This window comes from Pleurodeles waltl, chromosome 4_1, assembly GCF_031143425.1.
Source record: "Pleurodeles waltl isolate 20211129_DDA chromosome 4_1, aPleWal1.hap1.20221129, whole genome shotgun sequence".
Taxonomy (NCBI): Eukaryota; Metazoa; Chordata; class Amphibia; order Caudata; family Salamandridae; genus Pleurodeles; species Pleurodeles waltl.
This window is the reverse complement of record NC_090442.1, coordinates 99,956,422-99,977,954: the sequence shown is the minus strand read 5'-3', so window position 1 is coordinate 99,977,954 and position 21,533 is coordinate 99,956,422. Positions and strand designations below refer to the sequence as shown.

Sequence of the window (21,533 nt, the reverse complement as noted above, 5' to 3'; positions counted from 1 at the left end):
TATGTAAGCACGCTCCAATGACAGGCCTGAGACATGTTTTAAAGAGCTGCTTAAGTGGGTGGCACAATAGGTGCTGCAGGCCCACTAATAGCATTTAATGGACAGGCCCTGAGTATGTGGTATACTACTTTACTAGGGACTTACAAGTAAATTAAATATGCCATTCAGGTGTAAGCCACATTTACAATGTTTTTGGGAGTGAGCACAGGCACTTTAGCATTGGTTAGAAGTGATAAAGTGCAGAGAGTCCTAACGCCAAACAAAGTAAGTTCAGCAAAAATAGGAGGGGAGTAGGCAAAGGTCTGGGGGAAGACTACCCTAAGGCTGACTGGTGTAACAGAAAAATGCTGTCAACCAAGTACCTTATCATTTGCTTGCAAGATGTTTTTTCTGCTATTGAAGATGGATATTGCAAAGTTACTGGGTAGGTGTGCATGTGTCTGTGTTAATATTTGTCAGCACATATTGCTCCATTAGAGAGTTTTTCCTCGCAAAGGGATTTTTTGCATTGCTTTTCTTAAGGAATCTTTAACATCTTTGTTTCTCAGACTGTAGATCATGGGGTTCGCCATGGGAATTACAACTGTATAGAACACCGCAGCAACACGGCCCTGCTCCAGAGAATTTATTGTGTTGGGACTGATGTACATAACTGCGATAGTTCCAAAATAAAGGGTCACAGAAGCAGCATGAGATGAGCAGGTAGAGAATGTCCTCCATCTGCCATTGGAGGACTTGATCCTCATGATGGTCGAAATAATGCAAATGTATGAGATAATAATAGGGACAACTGATGCTATTGTAAGGAAGCTACCCTCATAAGTTACTAGGAGCTCATTAAGAGATGTTTCAGAGCAGGACAGTTTTAACAGTGGAATCACATCACAGTGGAAATGCATGATCTCATTAGAACTACAAAAAGACAATCTTAGGATACAAATGGTGTGAATAAGGGGGTCCAGCAATGATATCAAACTAATGAAAACGACAATGAATGTGCAAGCTTGCTTGGTCATAATAGTAGTGTAACGCAATGGATTGCATATAGCCACATATCGATCATATGAAAGTGCAGTCAGGAGAAAAATCTCTGCGCCTACCATGTATGCAAAGACAAAAAACTGTGCCACACAACCCGGAAGTGAAATAGTTTTCTTCAACAAAAATGTGCCCAACATTTTTGGTGTGATAGCGGATGAGCAACAGATGTCCACAAATGACAAGTTACTGAGCAGGATGTACATGGGTGTGTGAAGGTTGAGAGATATCCAGATCAATATAATTACACTGAGATTGCACAGCACTGTGATAATGTAGATCAGAAAGAATAACACAAACAATGGAAGCTGCAGCTCTGGGTCTTCACTGAGTCCAAAGAGGATGAATTCTGTCACCAAGGTCCAGTTACCATCCTTCATGTCTACAGAGGAAGGGACCTGTCAGGAAAAAAATAAATTTTTACATGATGGAGATCCTCTGTGTGTGTTTATGTATTTGGGTAATTGACTATATTTATTTAGCAAAACACACAATACTTCAATGCATCTGTTGTGTGCACACCATGTAATATTGTGTGACATGCAAGCAAACATCTAATGTGAAACAATGCAGGCTGCACATGCATCTACAAATTCCGTTTTGTTAGAAGTTCAGAAAAAGCAATGTTGAGCTTTGCTTCTCTGTCCATAAGTGATGCGAAGAACAATGAACAGTGGCCTGAGCAGGGATGGGGGGCGTGTACTAACCCACTGATCTATCTTTCTTTACCCATGGCTTCTCTATCCATCTTATTCAGTACATTTCAGAATCGAAAAGCCACACCAATCAAACACTTTGTGATAAGGATGATACATCATGCAGCTATTGATGGACTAGCATGGTACACATAAACACACCTAAAGGAGCCCATACACCTTCACCACCTGTAAAGCACTCAGTCATAAGCACAGACCAAGAGCTGTGTGTTGCATTTTATTGAGTAACATGATAGTGTGTTATACTACTATAAGGCCATGAACAGTGCTACCTGAGGTAAGCAGAATGTGGGGAACAAAAGATAAGGAATGGGGAAGGAGTCTTGTAAATAATTCCATTCCAGAAATGGAGTAATAGTCAATCTCAGGAATCCGTTTGGGATGCCTGTTCTGGAGTGGAAAATAGCCTGTAGAGAATGAGAGAGGTTGAGAGGATAAGAGGTATAAAATAAAGGAAGTTACACAATGAGGCCTGTTAGAAGGTTAGGATTGGGTAACTATGGGAAACATATTTGAGCAAGGCAGGAAGAACCATGTGCCCACATTCAAAATTAACGTACTGAGGATGACATAATCAGACAACAGACTCACAGGTACACAGGCAACACCACAAAACAGAAATATGGATAGAAAGCAGGAATACAGATGATAAAGGCAGGCATACAAGCACAAATGGCAGAATAGATGATTGGAACTTTCATGTCCACTTAATGCGTAGACCCTCAACGCATATAATCAGATTAGAGGAAAGACTGGACAAGTGTCAACAAGTCATCAATCCCTTTCACACCTTTGAGAAATATCCTGTATTGGTTGATTAATTAGTTCATTCTACGAGGCCATTCAATCACAACCCCCTTGAGAATGATCATGTGTCTGCAACAAGGCAATTCTATCTGCATGCACATTCCTACGCTTCTTTGCTGTAACAATACTTATGTAGCACTGACATGTAGTGCATTTATTTCTTTAATCATAACATATCACACCACACTTTATAAGACTCCTATCGTGCACCAGATTATAATTTATCCCATCCCACTTGTATGTCCTCCAACAATATCTTACACCTTCTAACACAGGATTAACACAATTAAATAGTGTTTAAGTAAGTTTGAGAAGCTCTGAGGACAAGGGAGTTCTGTAAAGACCGGGGACGTCATTTACTAGAAAGTGGCACAGCACGGCGCTGCGACAAATTTGGCAGCACCGAGCTGCATCACTTCATAAACGCAGGGATATGCCATATTTAAGACAATATGGTGCACCCCTGTGTTTACCCTAGCCCTGACGCTAAATTTAGCTTGCACTATGGTGCAAGGGTGCCTGCATTGCAGGGAATGGTGTTTATGTGCAGGAAGGTGTCCCTTCCTGCACATAAGCAATCAATAATAGCAATTTGTTACTTCTATGTGTGGATGCACCAAAAGTAGGAAATCGTCAATATTTAATGGATGTTTATGTGGAGGAACAGGACACCTTCCTGCACATAAACAATCATTCATGGCATCCTGCTCTTTCTATGTGTGCTGCAAAATGCAGCACACATAGAAAAAGCAAAAACAAGGAGAAATAAAAGTATTTCTCCTTGTGGCGCCATGCTAACGCAACCACTGGAGTAGTGTTAGCTTTTGGCACTGTGTCAGGTTTATGATTTATCGTAAATCTGGGCAGCCTCAAAATGCAATGAGTGTTGCGGTGGAAGGCCCAGAGCACCACCCATTGCACAGCCCTTTCACCCTAAGTGATGCGTGTAAAGGGGCCATATTTGCAAATCACCATTAAGCCACAAAAAGTGTCTCAATGCCGTCTTGTAAATATGGCGTAGGGCATAGAGCCATCGGAGCATTGTTAAAAGTGGTGCTCCAGTGGTGCAAGGGTCTTGTAAATAAGCCCATTTGACAAGGAAGGCCAGTAAGAATATATGACTTTTTGACTGAATAAAGACAAGGAGTGCAGAAAAAGGCTTTATAATATGTCTGAAATGTGCACTCCTTTCAGGTTTCTGTGACCATAGTGTTGAAAATTGACAAATAAAAGGGGAGGTTCATTTTTTGCAGCCTACTGTAATGCTGTCAGAGTTGCAACAACACTTAGGCCCTCATTACGACTTCAGCGGTCTTGTAAAAAGACCGCTGAAGCCGCGGGCGCGACAATACCGCCAGTGCTGGCGGTATGCGTGGCACACTATTTTGACATCTCCGCTGGACCAGCGGAAAAGTCACATCAACATTGAAGCCAGCTCATAATAGAGCCGGTGGCAATGTTGATGTGCAGCGGGTGCAGCAGCACCCGCCGTGCATTTCACTGCCCACAATTCGAGCAGTAAAATGCTCCATGGGGATGTGCCTGGAGGCCCCTGCACTGCCCATGCCAAGTGCATAGGCAGTGCAGGGGCGCTCAGGGGCACCCCAAGTCCCCCTTACCACCAGCCTTTCCATGGCGGTAAGCTGGCGGTGTTTACCGACATGGACATGCTGGCGGCTGGGGACTCATAATCCCCATGGCAGCGCTGCTCACTGCTTGCAGCGCTGCCCTGGGGATTATGACCGCCGGGTGGAAGCCTGGAAGTATAGTGGAGGGGCCAGCGGTACGACCGTGGCTAACGCGCCACGGTAATAATACACTGGCGGAAAACCGCCAGTCTGTTGGCAGTATTACCGCCAGTGTTCCGTCGGCCACCAGGGTCGTAATAACCCCCTTTAATGTTGGTACCATGCAACTTCTTTTTACCAAATGCCTCAACTTCCGAATGAAACAATAGCAGGTCTTTGTTCTCTAATCATGTCAGGCTTTTCTCAATTCTGCTTTTGGAACATTGCTAACAAAATATAATTATTTAATCTGGAATCGTTGCTTCAGTCTGGTGCTTTCCTTATATAAAAATAAACTGTATTGTACACAACATCGTTAGACCAAACACAACATGTCAGTACTACCCTGCTACCCAAGTAGTTGTCAGAACATCACACAGTACTGTTACTCTGCAAAAACCAGAAGTACTCACATATAACACACAGGTTACTTATTATTCCGCAACATAAGCAGTAGTCAGGAAAACAGTGCTAAAAAGAATGCACATATCATAAAATATTCCAAAAATGCCCATAAAAGGAAAGATATATGGTGCAAGTCATAAATGCATATGCCATAATAAACATATGTTACCCCAAAATGCCAGGACATTGTCATCCCAAAAAGCCCGTAAAAGGAAAATTAGCACATAATGGCAATCATAAAAAGGAACGTCATCATAACTGTGCATGGTGCAGTAAATACAACATTAGAAAAAAAAAAAGAATTAGTCATAGCTGTTATCAGGGAATCAAAAACAGTGCCTGCGCTTACGTCGGACATGGGCCAGTCAGCCCCGATGCAGGCAACGTACTCAGGAGCTCCTGTGCTCCTAGTACAAAACAGTACGGGGACAGGTAACCCCAGTTTTTCTTCAGGGGCCACCTCACCTTCATAGTGTTTCAGCCAGGCGGGGGCTCTCCTCTCTGCCAGTGTGGTGATACGGCCTGGGTCAACTCCTCTCCCCTTTGGGGGCCCAGGGGGGAGAACAATACAGAAAGGCGGGACAGCACTCTGCAACCGGATGGGGAGGCCTCTAGGGGTCCCCTCCTGTGGTGGGTGTGCGACCGCAGCCACCCGCATCCTTGCAGCATGGCTGCCACTCCATGCTTCTTCCCCAGTGGTGACACAGCCGCGTGAACACAAGGCACCAGAAGTGGATGTCCCCTTGTGTTCTGGGGGGCGCCCATTGATGGCCTTTTGCGCCCCGAGGGTACCACCAGGAGTGCTACTGCTCCCCCTTCCTCTCTCCTGTGCCCTAGGGGCACTCCAAGGAGCACAATTTCAATGTGCTTAGGTTCCAAAAATGCCCAGGTCACGGCGGTGCACTTTCTTTCCACAGTGCCCAGATTACTTCCTCTGGGGAGAGACAGAACGCGTTCAGTGCACGGAGGGAAAAGGAAACCAAGAGCGCTCAAGGCGCTATATTTATCAAAAGAAAAGCACTTCTCAAGATGCTATGATGAATCCAGCACAGTGCTCTGCATGCACTGAAAGCAGACAATTGCAGGGGGTCAGTGGCTACAGCACCCAGCCCCTGGTGACACAAACGGTGGAGCACAGGGTGGTAGGGCCCAGCAGCAGGCCGGCACAAAGGCGTTGCAGACAGTGGCAGGTCATCCAATTGATCTAGCAGGTCACAGGTCAGCACAGCAGCAGCAGTCCAAGGCGGTTCCTGGTGAGTCCCTCCAGTGGCATTCTGTATCCAGTTAAAAGTGTTTTAAGAGTCCAGAGTGTCTCTTTATTGTGGTGAAAAATCTATTGTACTTATACTCAGTTTTGAAAAGGTTTAACAAAGAGGGGGAGAGGAGGTTCCAACCAGTTACAACTGGGTCCAGGAGTGTCCCCTCTCTCCTCCAGCACAGGCTCTAGACATCAGTTGGGGGTAAATGAGCCCTTTGTGCGAGGCCAAGGCACAGCCTTTACATTTGTGAGTGTGCCATGCCACCCATTCTCTCAGCCCAGGAAGACCATTCAATATGTAGGTGCACATTTGTGACACCTCCACCCTCGCTGGGTACAGGCTGTCTTAAAAGTATGCCCAGAGCCCAACTGTCACTCTGCCCAGATGTCAAAACACAGAGAAATGCTCACTTCCAAGAAGTGGCATTTCTGTAATGATAATAAAAAATCCACCTACACCAGTAAGCAGCATTTCTCACTGCCATTACAACCATACCAAACTTGCCTATGCTACCCCTCATAAATCAGACAATACCTCCTAGACATAAGGCAGGGCATTTCCAATGCAATCCTATGAAAAGGCAGCACTCACAGCACTGAGAAACCAAATAGACTATTTGTTGCTACCAGGACAGGCCAAACAACCAGGCACACGTCCTGCCTTCTGCATACATAGCACCCTGCCCATAGGGCTAGCTAGGGCCTATCTTAGGGGTGACTTACCTGTAGTAAAAGGGGAGATCTGGGACTGGAAAGTTCATTTAGATGCCAGGTCCCTGTGGCATCAAACTGCACATGCAGGCCTGAGGCACGTTTGAAAGGCTACTTCTGTGGGTGGTGCAAACAGCTTTGCAGGCCCACTAGTAGCATTTAATTTACAGGCACTGGGTATAGGGATATCACAGTACAAGGGACTTACAGGTAAATTAAATATGCCAATTAGGTGTAAGCCAATGATACCAACTTTAGAATGGAGAGCACCTGTACTTTAGCACTCATCAGCAGTGATAAAGTGCTCAGAGTCCTACAGCCAACAGCAAGAAGTCAGAAGACATAGGAGGAAGGATACAAACAGACTGTGGATGAACCTGCAAAAAGGACCAGGTCTAACAATCCATGATAGGGGCCATATCTCTTCATGAAGATGCCCTCAGGCACCATCTGAAGTTTTTCTCCCAGTGAATTGTTTAAGCAACCTTGTTATGCCATTTTCTTAGCCTTTATGAAGTGTGGAAGGATGGGTTGGCATGATAAGTCATAGATTGTGTTGAATCTGTTTTCTTTAACTGGAAGATGGCTGCAGTTAGGTTTGTTTCTGTTTGCATTTTGGGCAAAAGCCTTCTAAATCAATACTTCCACTCGCAATCTGCATTTGGAAGGGCGCATAAAGCAAACAAGCAAGCCTTTCATCAATCTTTTTCAGTAAGCTGGACCAATCACGTATTTCTAGCTCAACTCATTTGCTATTTTAATTCTATTTTTTTTTAGTATTCTCTCAGTGTATGTGAGCACTCCCCATACTGTATGACTTGTGTTCACCATTTCTTACCAATGTGCTTGAGTATAGATCAAAGTGGCAACTTCTGGCTAAATCAGATACTTGCCATAAGTGACCATTGCACCTGAAGAGTCATTTCTATTGCCATTTCTGGCCATTTCTTGGCATCTTAGCACATGTCACTACCTTATATGCAAGGTAGGCATTCCTACATAAAATACCACGCAGAACTGACGCATCCATATTTACAAAATTTCAGGAAAGTGACTCAAATGATGTGCAGACTCTAAAATACATAAAAAGTCCTTTGCATCGGTAACCCAGGTGTAAAAATAATACATTGGCACAGGTACATAAGCAGAACATGCCTAAAACATTCTGGCAAGCTCAACCACGCCATGGAGCTACTCTTACTCCAGCTTGGAGCACCGAAAAAAGGATGGCTGCGGCCCCTACCCCCAACTCCACCCCCACAGAGGTGCAGGAGAAAGGAGCAGATATTCCAGCAAAGGACTACCCTCACTGACTTTGGGGAGGAGAAGGTCATCACCTACTATAGGCTCAGGAGGCAGTCTGTTGTCCAGCTTCTACACCACATTGCACCAAGGCGGCAGACAACCTCACAGAGGTGCACCAACATCCCTCTGTAGGACAAGCTGTTGGCAGTATTACACATGCTGGAGTCAGGCTCATTCCAAACCACCACAGACAGAGTGGCAGGAATAACGCAGACATATTTTTTTGCATTTCTATTCCCTATCCCTGATGATCATAAGTCTCACACCACAGTACCTCATGCTCCCCAACACACTGCAGAAACAACTTGAAAACAAGCAGGGCTTCTATGCCATTGATGGGGTTTTCATATGTGTTATGGGCAACGGACTGCACCCATCTGCAACTGGTGCCTTGTGCTGCAACATTGCACCTGTATCAAAACCGAAAGCACATGTATTCCATCAATATGCAGACCATAGAGGATCATCTGAGGATGTTCATCAATGTGCTGGCAAAGTACCCTGGGAGGGGTCATGATACATACCTCTTCAGAGATTCCATCATCAAAGAGTGCCTCCAGATTGGGAGATTTTGACTTACTGCTTGGTAAGTACACCTCAAGCACATGACCCACCTCATTACAGTCCATCATGTTGCTCACAATAGGCATATTTGGGTTAGGTGAATGAGCCTTATTGATATGGACATAGCCAAGGCAGTGCAAAGTACTGCTTTGCCTTACACTGCATCAAGGATGTGTCTCATGGGCCTTTTATTGAGTTTACCCATGCAACACCTAATGCATTTGAAACATCCGCAGATATATAAGGGCATTTGTCAAAAATATGTGCTTCCCCAGGGAAGATGTAACAAGGAGGACATAACTTCATTTTCATTGTTAGTTGCTCTTCATATGTGTGCTGCATTCTTCTGCCCACATACAAAGCGTCACAAACCTAGCTTGTTTGTCCATATGCAGGAAGGTTTACCTTCAGGCATTAAACAGATTAAGTCCACAAGTCAGACACACATGTACCATGTTGCAAGGGAGCATGTGTTGTCACCATTCACCAATTGGTGACATTGTGTATGCAGAAGAAACACACATTTTCTGTATTTCATTAACATGACACATTCATGCCCACTTCATTTATTGCAGGTTAGTGCAGGTTAGTTAGCCCCGTGCTGCCCTGTGGCAACGACCTGGAAATGAGGCCCTGTGTGTGTTTCAAAATGGTGGAAAGATCCTCAGCAATGCAACAACATGTGAAATGCAGTGTTGCAATCCCTGGTTGAAGGAAGGGTCTCGATTTTTGATGTCTGTGTGTCCAGAGGTAACTCTAATGGCTATGAGACATGTCATGTATCCTATACCTGTGAAACTTAAATAGGACCAAATATTTGACCATAGCCAGCTCATGTGCACCCTGGGAAATTACTTTACTTGTCGTATTAACACATCTGCTATCCTGTGTCTGCTCCATTTTGTAATACAAAAACCTAATCAAACAGTCACCCAAGGGTTCACAATGTACAGCAAGGTATACCCTCATACACAACATTTAGCTCATAGGCCAGGCAGCCACACATTCACCATTCCCTAATGTATCTGTCTTAGTGCTATACTGCCCATTGTCTGCAAGTGCTGGTGTCAAACATTGCATCATGTAGAAGAATGTTTGCAACATTGTCCTCAATCAGAGGCAGCATAGTTCAGAGAGTCTGACAGTTGCACTGTACAGCACAAAACTCCAACAAATCTCTCCACTTTTGTACTGTCAACACAGTGGACACATTGCACTGCCATGTGTAGACTATCATGTACATCAATGACATGCACTCATAATCTCTCCATGGCAGTGCTAATGAACAACAGTGACTACTACTGTCACATCAAAATATGTGTGAATGGGACAACATCTGCAGTGGCAACATTTTGAACAATCCGGCATGTGTGAGGTCAGAAATGCCAACTTTATTTCGAAATGTGAGAGAAGTGTCTGCTCAATTGCTAACTGACTATCCATTCTATTAATGACTCACCACTGTCATGGCATTGGTACTCACAAGTTAAACAAATAGTAAGTGTAACACTAAGGCTAAAGGCTAGTACACTTGTATGTGTAGCACAGTCATAACAACAATGTCAGTACACCTCCTGTACTGTTTGAAAAGTGATTGAGTCGTTCAGGACATAAAACAGTATATAAATGAATGTGGACACAGCAACCATTATAAACATTGTCTGATTTTTCCCCCCCTTTCTTTTCAGGTGACCAAGGATGTGGTATGCAGCCATGGCTCATGACTCCATATACACCTCCCGAGAAGGAGGCACAGTGCAACTACAATCATGCCCTCAGCAGGACCTGGTTCATTGGTGACTGGACTTTCGGACTGCTCAACTCACACTTTCACTGTCTTGATTTGTCTGGGGGAAGATTGCTCTACCCCCTCCTAATCTTTTGTGAAATAATCCTTGGCTCCTGCATTTTGCATATTATCTGTGTTCATACAAATGTCCCATGGGATGAGGAAAATGCGGACCATCGTAGTCCTGCTGAAGATGAAGAGGAAGATGAGGACCAACATCAAAATGTTGCAACTATTGCTAGGACATGGCAGAAAGACCAAATAGTGAAAAATGTTGTCTCAGATGCATGAGACTATTCAAGTCAATAACAAATGTATTGATTATCTGACAAAAAGGCAATAGAATGCCACATATTTTGTAATGCCAACAATGTGTAAGCATTCTTAATTTCAAGTTACTGTAAACCACAAAAACATCAAATCATATCTGCTAGTCATTGGCACACAACTATGGTATGTAGCAATGTGTAACAATCAGGGCTGGACAACATCTTGTAATCCAAAAATAGCGCCCATGCCAATGACCTGTGGCAAATGTAGGTCTTTTGGGAATATATGCCACAAACTATGATTGCATTGCAGCAAAGCCTGTACAGATCATGATAATATGTTATTTTGCAGTGTAATTGACATCAGACAGCAAAACATAAAAAAAATCTATGTAAAAGTAAATATTGGCCAAATACTATGGGGCATATTTATACTCCATCTGCGCCGAATGTGCGTCAAAAATGTTGACGCACATTCAGCGCAAACGTTGCCCCGTATTTAAACTTTGATGCCCGAGCCCGCAGATGACAAAATTCTGCCGTGTGCGTCATTTTTTGGATGCGGCAACCTGCCTTGCGTTAATGATATGCAAGGTAGGCGTTCCCGTCCAAAAAATGACTTAAACAGCCGTGCAGGGTATTTATGCTTTCGGGCAAAAATGACCGATTTGCGTCAAAATTTAACGCCTGGGTCAGGGCAGCCGTTAAAGTGGGGTAAACACACCTGTATTTAATCAGAACACACAGAAGCAACAGCAGAGCAGCAGAGCAGCAAAAGGGAGACATGGCGGTGATTCTTATCCAGCGTGCAAGCAGACGCAGAGCCCAGCAGCTACAACAACACCAGCAGGGACCCCAAAGGCAGCACAGAAGGCAGGAGAGGATATTCCTCCCCAGAACAACCCTTCATGGCCTGAGGGAACACAACATCATCCAGAGGTACAGGTTGAACTGGCAGGCCATTCAGCGGCTGCTGTGAAACATTGAACCGCAGTTGGCACCCACTTTGCTGACACCATGCACCATCCCAACAGAAACCAAGCTGCTTGCCGTACTTCACATGCTGGCAATTGGCTCTTTTCAAACAACTGGTGCCCTGGTTGCCGGAATATCACAGCCGTCATTCTCTGCCTTTTTGCCCAAAGTACTGGATGCCATCATTGGACTTCCACCCGCCACATCTGCTTCCCTAACACACTGCAGAAGCAGCAGGAAACAAAACAGGGGTTCTACCTCATTAGTGGCTTCCCACACGTCCTTGGTGCAATCGACTGCACACAGGTACGCCTTGTGCCACCTGCTGCAACTGAACACCTGTACCGCAACAGGAAGCACACACATTCCATCAATGTGCAGGTCATTGTCGATCAAGGATTGATCACCAACATCATGGCTAAATATCCTGGGAGTGTCCATGACTCCTTCATCTTCTGTCACTGCACCATCAATGAACACTTCCAGGATGGATGGTATGGCAATGGACTACTTGTTGGTAAGTACAAAAACCTACTTATATACACACACTGCACAGCAACCCTCTAGGACACACAACACATACACCACAACAGCAACATGTGAACAGGAACACACTGAGGTCGTGACATCGCTAGCCATGTTTCTTAGGTCACCATTGAACCTGTCACACATCGGAAATTACTGTACAGCCTAATGTTGAGACGTCAATGAGTGTGGTTGCCTAAATGTCACCTTGCAAAGTGTCCCAATGACGTTTACATTAATCCATTGCATAAGTCTAAAGGTATGGGATGTCCAGGGTACATTGATATGAACGTGTTAACAACACTGTCAAATGATTCTGTGTATGGAACTATCATCTCACCCCCAGTGAAGACACACGGACACCTGTATCACAAGTCACAATGCTAGGGAGGGCACACTGTACTGCAAATCCCAAAACATACTGCTGACAACCGGTCAGCAGCCAAACACTCGTTCAGCCAAGGAAACAACACAATGCAGATGGTACATCCTACAAGCCTAGGATGCGACATAATAACACAAAAGAGTCACAGACAACACAAGACAACTACTGCCATGAAAGGTCATTTCAATGGGGCTAGCTACATCAACATGATCCCATTCATTTTCTCTTGCAGCTGATCAGGGGTATGGCATCCAGCCATGGATAATGACACCTATTGGCAACCCTAGTACTGCAGCAGAGCGTGCCTACAACGACGCACATAGGAGGACACGCACCATAGTCGAGAGGACCTTCGGCATCCTCAGGTCAAGGTTCCGGTGCCTCGACATCACTGGTGGTAGCCTCCTATATTCCCCGGAGATGGTCTGTAAGATCATCCTAACATGTGCAATATTGCACAACATTTGCATCAAAAGGAACATCACCTCCTGGAATCAGAGCCACACATGCCTGAAGAGGAGGAAGAGGAGGATGCTGGCCTGCAACATGAGGGGGAACTACAGAACACGGCCGCTGGTATACGCAGACGGCAACATATCGTGAACAATTTCTTTTAAATATAATCACCATCACCACTTTATGAACTAATTTAAATAATCACCTATAATAATCACCATATCATGGTCTGGCTAATCATTTTTGCACACCTTAATTTCTAACTATCAGAATAAGAGTGTTGCCTCATGGAGCATTGCTGATATACTGATTAGGACACTGAAAATCCTAGAGCTGATGTGATGCGTAACATACAATGGTCACATACACACACACTGTAAATGACATATAACATGTACATTTCTCCTTTGAAGGCCAATAGCAGAGGACCACACCTATTTCACACATACATGTTGAAATCAAGGTCCAACGCAGCATATGGCACACAACTAAGAAACCATCACTCAATAAGGGGAAAACAAGCCTCATACATGAGGCAGTCAATGTGCTTTTGCATTCAGTAACTGGAATGTCTGACCAGACCCTTGACAGCAGTAGGTCCAACTGCATCCAATCTTTGCAAGGACTATCTGTGACCAGAGTTCCATAGAAGCTGTACATAGACAGCACAAGTGCCACACATATGAGCAGCATTGTGCACATGACATTCCATGTAAATGTCAGCTTATTTCCTAACTCCTGACACACCCATGCACCTGGTCACAACCCACCTGTCTGAAGAGGTCCCTGGAATACTAAGATGTGTACCCTGATATTCTTTCCTCTACACACAAAGCCTGTCAATAGCAGTCCAGTGTGCTACACCCTTTCCTATGGTATGCCATTGTCATAGAACATCTGACTGCATGGACGTCAGGTCAATTAATACACTGTCTTCTAGTTTCTAAGCCTTGTTAGTACCTGTAGATTGCTTCCCGTGTGAAAATGTCTGTTGGCCATTAGAATGCAAATCTCACCTACAGGACTTGTGAGAAACAGATGCAGCCCACACCTGTTATCACCTCCATGCACACCACCCATTTCAACAAGAACTGCCCCTGCTGATGCCTGGAACAGCATAGGAGTTGCCATTTTGTCAAATACACCGTGAAGCATTGATACTAATTAAGCCGTGTAACACAGCCCTTGGGTTCATTTGTCTCCTTCAAAAACACAGGACATACACAGTTTGACATGTCAACTCTCTAGTTCGTCCTCCAAACAGTCTTAGTCACACAACTGATTATGTAACTTGTCAAATTGCTGGATCCTGATTCACCCTGTAGTCTGTCAGCCTGACTGGCATCTGTCTGTGCATCACACTAAAGTATCCCTGTGTCTACATATGTACCACACTTGCGTTAGCAAACCTCTCATTTATCAGGGGGTATTTGGGCATGGGCTTCTTCCGTGCATACCCAAATATATTGTATAGCATCATCTGCCTTTTCACTGTACCATATGAGTTAAATCCTCTGTGAAAAGCAAAATTAATGGCCCATCCCTTGTCTGGGTCTCATTTATGCATGAATGACAAAGTGTGACAGTGTCCCAGGGCCGTATGCAGGGACTGAGTACGGGGCCTTCAGCAGAACCAGCAACCTCTGATAATGTCCATAAAAAATCCACACATGTCAGGAACCTGACAGTTCACACACAGAATCACAGTGCTCACAACATATCCATGGGCAGTGTGTGGTGAATAGCTGCGAGAATAATCAGCACAGAGGCTATGATGTTCCAAGATGCAGTGAGAAATGTACCTGTGTACAAATGTTGTAATGACACCTGCCGGAACATGACACCTGAGACATTATCTCACTCAGCACACCAAAGTTGCCCTGTTGACTGTCTCATTACACGTCTTTGGTGACAGGGTGGGACCATCCCCATGTAGGTTATCATGTCCACATCCACTTTACTCACATTGATCAACAAAGGATACTCAGTAGATACAGGAATAGCTGACACTGACTCATGATGAGTCCTGGACCGAACTGTGACAAATTACACCCCAAAAAATATACAGGATCATCATTGGACCACACACATGAACAAGACACCTATGTGCAATTGATCACTGGAAATATGTGGACACGTGCTGCCTCGTCTGCTGGTCCACCACAGCCACTTGAGAGTTGTGGCTCACTTCTATGACCTCAACTGTGGTGTCATCATACATTTGTGATTCACCTTTGTCTGTCTGGGCAAACAACATGGTACCCACTTCCACTTCCTCAATGCATGTGTATGACTCACTGTGGGATTCGCCAACTAGTACCTAGGATGCTGTTACCAAAACTCTAGGACATAGGATGTTGAAAATGTGGACCATTGACATGAACAAGCGTCTGCCATCTATCTGGTGCATGCTTTGTCACATGTGGTGTCTAAGTTACCCTAAATCTTGGAAGTCCACATTACGGATGTTGCTACATGTATGACTAACGCATGTCCTCTCTCATTTCCACAATGACTTACATCTAAGGATTGGGCACATTGATGTCACATTCATACAAGCATATGTGCAATAATGCATCATGTGATACACACATACTTGGTCAACAAATACATTAGTTGCCAAAGCACACACATCGAGCCAAAGGCATTTAGGTATTGTACATATGTGTGTCACATTGCTATCCTCTCCTTATGCCAAACATGCCCAATTTGTGCAATACATATATGTAGGCCACACATATGGCCATCTAGTGCGTCAGCCAACCGTAAAAATAATGTGAAGGAAGTAGAGGATCATGGTCCGCTGCAGCATGATGTCACACATGTGAACATACACCATCAACACCATAGTGGGTGCCATCAGCCTATCTCTGATGTGTCCCAAGTGTAACATAACATTAAAACAGAAAAAATGCCCAAAACCAGTTCATGCACTGAAATTTTGACGTTCCTAGCGGTATGCGTCATTTTTTTCCACCAATACTGTATTTGCATCATTTGTTTTGACGCACAGAAGTGAACATTAGGCCGCATCCAGATAATTATACAGGCCATGTACTATTATTTGGATGCGGGCTAATTTTCACTCCTGGGCGTAAAAAAAAATGATGCAAGTACAGTATTGGTGTACAAAAAATGACGCATAACGTGAAAAAGGGTGGACATTTTATACAGGAAGTGATGTAATAGGATATCCTGTTTACAGATCATGTACAGTGGTTGTACTTTCACTTTCACTTTGCAGTCTATGATTCTTCTAGACTGTGTGGCTGTGTAGAGAGTGGTGTCCTTAGATTTTGTGCTTTTTTTGTCCTGTGTGCTGTCTATTGTCAATTTGTGAAATAAATATTGTTGGTGTATACTGTCCTACTGTGTTTTGTGTCCGTTTGTCCATTTATCTAGTGTTTTTGTTGTTTGTGAGAGTCTGTTGTGGGTAGTGGTATTTTGTTGGGCTCTTTTAGTGGTTAAGTTTACTTTTCTTCTGTATTTGTACCCCTACTTTCCCCCTTTTTCCCTTTCTATTTCTTTAAGCCCTATTCCCTTTCACATTTCCACAATGTCTGGTAGGCCACATCTTGGCAGGATGGGTGAAGAGGAGTTGGGGGGCTTCATATGGCTTGTTTGCCATTTCTTGCCACTGATGATCGAGGCTGGGGGCAGGGTGACGGGGGTATCACACAGAGGCGCGCAGAATCTGGAGGGGAAAGGTGCTGCATCACCTGCAGCGTGTGTATGCCAGGGAGAGGAGTGACCACCAGCTGAAGCATCTGTGGGCTGACCTCATCACCCGGGAGCAGGAACTCTTGGACCACCTGGGAATCGTTATTGGTGGCCCTGTTGATGAGTACTAATCATGTAAATGCGCACGATTAAATGCTCTGTAGTGACATCAGATGATTTGTACTATGTCTGCCAGCTAACTTGCTGACTGTGTGTAATGCTGGGGAAACATACAGGGATAATTGATGCACTATTGGAAGGATCACAATTGCTAGCTGTCAGGTAGCACGTGCTCAGCAAACTTACAGGATACTTTTCCGTGAAGTAAATTGGTGCGGCCTTTGTGTCAGACAACCAAACAAAATAGGAGCCAATCATGTCTATATAGGGCACTTTTGACAGAGAAGTAAAGATGTACCAACATATTGGCTAACTTTGTTGACGCAATAGCTAGACTGACATTAGAATCACTACATGATGCAGAAAATGAGTGCTGGCTTCACGTCAATTGATTATAGCAAAGTGGCTCCGACATATGTCTCATGTGAGTCTGGTGAGTGTGGAAGGAAAGCGTTCACGGAAGTACTATGAATGTTAGGGATTATTGTGGTCCTTTATCTTTTTGGATACATGTCAGATCTGGATTTGGAAACATCGTGAAAAGGTGTAAGGTGCCCTCAGCTAACATCTTAGAATGTTTGTTGGAGTTAGTTGTGCCACATTCCAATTAGGGATGGCAGTCCAAAGGTATACACATGAATTCACATCTCCGTGGTTGGTGCAAATCACCATAGCTGGGACACATCAAATGAATAAACTGTAACAACATGAGGGCTTACAAAAGTCCCTGTCCCTCTGTACATTGTACCTATGTGTCATAAATGTGTCATGGCCACATAGCATGTTTGACTGGTTATGCAGTCCTCCAGTAACCAGGCTTTGGATGTCTCTCTTGGATGCACATGATGAGACGATTACACTACATATTTTTTTCAGGTCATCAATGACGGGCATGTTTGCCACCACATGATAGTTAGGGCCAATGCATGTGTGCAGATATGTGTGTAACTGTCACAGGAGACCCATGCTATGTACAAGTTGGCCGTTATATATCAGATGCAGTATCATCATGTCTGAATGGCTGTCATTTCCTTCTTCAGCCTACACATTGTATATGTTAATGAAATTGTTGGTCTGTGTACAGATTTTGAGCACATTTCTTCCTTCCATGCCTTACAGGTGGACCGGCACCCTACACTGTGGGAGAGGTGGCTATATTTGAGGACCCCGACCACTCCAGTAAGTGTTGATGTGTCTGTTATGTGTTGTGTTTGCTGGTTATGGACTCCTGTGTGTTGAACGCATAGCAAGGTGTGATGCGTTGGGCAATCATTTGTCTTGTTCCATGAGTGGGATTTCAGTTTCTCAAATGTTTTGAGTTGGCCAATGCGTATCCTATGGTATTATCTAGGGATTGTAGGCCATTCCTGTAGGCACCACAGTGAGTACTGGGGTGAGTCATGTGGATGACACTTGTATCAACAAGAGTCGCACTGGAAGTCAGCTCAGATGTAGTCAGCCTGTCAGACCCACATTCTCCAAGATTGGTACAGCAAATTGCTTTCAAATAGACTTCTGCTTCCCTATTTACCAAGGTACTTATTAAACTGTAGGTAGAACCTCCTAGCAGCATGTACTTCCACATGTAGTGCTACAAGTATGTGGAACTTAAGTGCAATGGCCTAGGTGTGCATGCTAATCATGATCATGGGTGTTCTTGCAACTCTGTGTCTGATGTAAGTCATGCCTTACTGGAAGTATAAGTTTTGTACCAAGTTCTGCATTTCCTGACATGTGTGGCCCTATGATTGGTCTAGGGTTTGCTGACTCCTAATTGTTGATAGACCTTACCTGTGGTGTGTGTGTAGATCCAAACACGTGTGGAGTTTTCTATACACTCCTCGGTGTACATGTTGTTGGAAATTGATAGTTGTTTATCCACCCCCCAACCTCAAACACAGGCATGGGTTTGTGAATGGGGTACCTAGTACTGATGCTACCAGTATGTTACACATACATGTGAATAAGTGACTATTTGGTTGGAACCTAGTATACACACTCAGGTTTGGCACTTGGTACTATACAGGCAAGTCCTGTTACAACTTGCAGACCATGTGGCTTTAGTTTTGCATTCCGTACACTGACATTTGTAGCCCAGGTGTTGGAGGTGGATATGCAGCATGATTGTTAGCTGATAACTGGCAGAACTCAGATGGCAAGTCAAAGCCAGTTGTTACCTGTCTTGTAGGTATGGATGTGCTATGTGTGATGTGACCTTCGTAGGCTGGCCTGCCATGTACTTCCTCAGGGACATTCAATGATCTGTATTGTGATATGAGCTGTTGCAAGTATAGTAGATGTATTGTCTGATTAACTTCTTGTGCCATTTCACACAATGCAGTTACTAATGTAGAATATTTGCATTTGTATTCACAGCTGCAAACATGACTCCAGACCAGGTCCATGAGTTCCAGCAGCGGGCCATGAGATACCAGCACATCCTGCTGGTGGAGTCGGGGCTCAGGAGTATGGCCCGTCGATATTGCCATGAATGGCCTCCGGGGCATGGGGGGGCCTTCCCACGGGATGGCCCTACTTTACCCACCACAGCCACCACCAGCACAACCACCACTTCAAGCCAGGTGGCCCCACCCACAGCTGGGACTGTTGTGCCTACATCTGCCGGACTTCCAGGCCCCAGCATTGCTACAGGTGCAGGTCAGCCACTGGCCTTGGCTCCACACACACACAGACCTCCTCCACCGGTACCCAGACTGCCCCAGCTCCATCTGTTGACCCTGCAGCCTTCCACAACATGGAACGGAAGATGGACCGTGTGCTGCACAAGTTAAGCCACCTGAGCCGTGATGTGCGCCACATTAAACGCCATGTGAAGTCGATCAAGGGGACCTTCCGCAGGGCCAACCTCTAGACTGTTTTTGATATGGATATGATTCCCTCCCCTCCCTCCTCTTTCCTTGTTCTTATACTTAGTGGTCTTATGGGGCTTAGTGTTAGGTTAGTATAGACTGTTAGTTTAGTTAGTGTTAGTGGGTGGGGGGTCCTGATTGTTTATATTTTTTCTTATTACATGTGTGGGCTATGTTGGGGGTCTTGTGCGTTTAATGAAAAAAAAAAAATACAAAAAAATATATATTTGTTTAGGATAGTATAGTATGTGTTTAGGTTAGTATGTGTTGTCCTCCATGTGTCCCGTCTCATAAGGGGGGTGGGGGGTGGATGTTTAGAACGTTTCGTTACATGTGATAAGTAAGTGTAGCTTAGGTTAGTTAGGGACAGTTGTGGGTAATGAGTAATCAGGTTAGATTAGGGTAGGTAAGATATTTCCCTCAGTTTCCTCTTCTGTGATTAGCATTTAATAAATATTTGGTTAACCCTTAACAGTATGTGATAAATGGTACTTGATCCTGGGCTTGGAATCAGTGTACATGAATTTTGTACTATTACATTTGTGTCCTATGCTACAAACACATCCCAACTGAGCTGTAAGATTGACAGCTACCCCAGAGCTACCTTTCAAAGTTTCCACCCTTCGTTGCAATCACAGTTAATATGGATGACAATGTGTTTCTGATGATAAGTGTGTTTTCTACGTCACAAACAGTGCTTCTAGACTTGGTATTGGGGGAACAGTTTTAGGTCTGACTGCAGTGTGATGATCAAGGACACCCTTATAAGATGAGTTCTCGTAGGTACTCTAGTATTCTTGTCTTCATGAGTCACATACGTCATTTGTGACACAGTTCAGCATGATTACCTATTTGTATGTAAACTCAGACACCTTCATTCATGCAGTTTTTGTAGTGTTTGCTTAGATTAGTGTGCACTGTTAAATGTGTTAGTATTGCATGGTGACAACATTTTGCGGCCACTATTTGATGACTTAGATATTTCTTGAGGAAGCATTATTCTGTCCAACACAGCATGATGGTGTATGGTTTCTCACTTCTTCAGATATGTCCCTCAGGATGGGCAGAGTATTATGAAATCATGGGCACTGTGCAGATTTATCTGACTACATTATATCAGGACAGTTGTATTGACAAGCTACGTAATGTGACAGGAGGCACATTTCAGTTATCTACTGCACAGTTGATATGGCACTTTACACAGAGACAGATTTGTTGTGTAAGTGTTATTTATTGAAAAGTGCTGTAGCGCTATCTGTACATTGTCCATGATTGTGAGTCCATTAGAGTGACATCTTACATTGTGATCCTACACAAGGGGTTACGGAAATGCTTTTGACATGCTGGGGTGATGTTTCAGACAGTGCAGAGGGACAGGATTTGCCAATGAGTAGGAGAAAGACAATCACTGGGCAGGCTGACAAGATATACAGTGGTAAGCTAAGCAGAACAGTCATTAAATAGACTTGTTGCAAGACTGGGATGTTACAAAGCGCAGGACCTTGGTAATAGTTGGCCATGTGGCAGGGACTAGTGCTTCCGGGTACTTTTCCGTGTGAAGGTGATCTGTTCCATGTCTTCTTCTTCTGATGTGTGTGTTGCCTCCTCTGTTCTTAGTGGTGGTGGTTATGAAGGGGCAACACACACCTCAGTGTTAGAAGACGTGGAGCCAGACATCCCGGTCGCTGCTACCTGTGAAGGTCTTAAGGGCAGTACTGCAGCAAGGAGGATCTGCTGATTCTTAAGGATAGCAGCCGCATCACGATGGTAGGCAGCCAGGTTGGCCCTGAGAGGTTCAATGTTGCATTTGTGACAGGATTGCTGTTGTAGGTG

The 21,533-nt window shown here is 44.4% G+C and overlaps 1 protein-coding gene across 1 annotated transcript; it reads right to left on the bottom strand.

Moving 5' to 3' along the window:
- Window positions 1-473: 473 nt before the first annotated feature.
- Window positions 474-1,418, bottom strand: LOC138287052 (olfactory receptor 8G1-like). The gene has a single exon (XM_069227412.1). It carries the CDS (start codon window positions 1,416-1,418, stop codon window positions 474-476), a length of 945 nt encoding a protein of 314 aa, XP_069083513.1.
- Window positions 1,419-21,533: the final 20,115 nt, after the last annotated feature.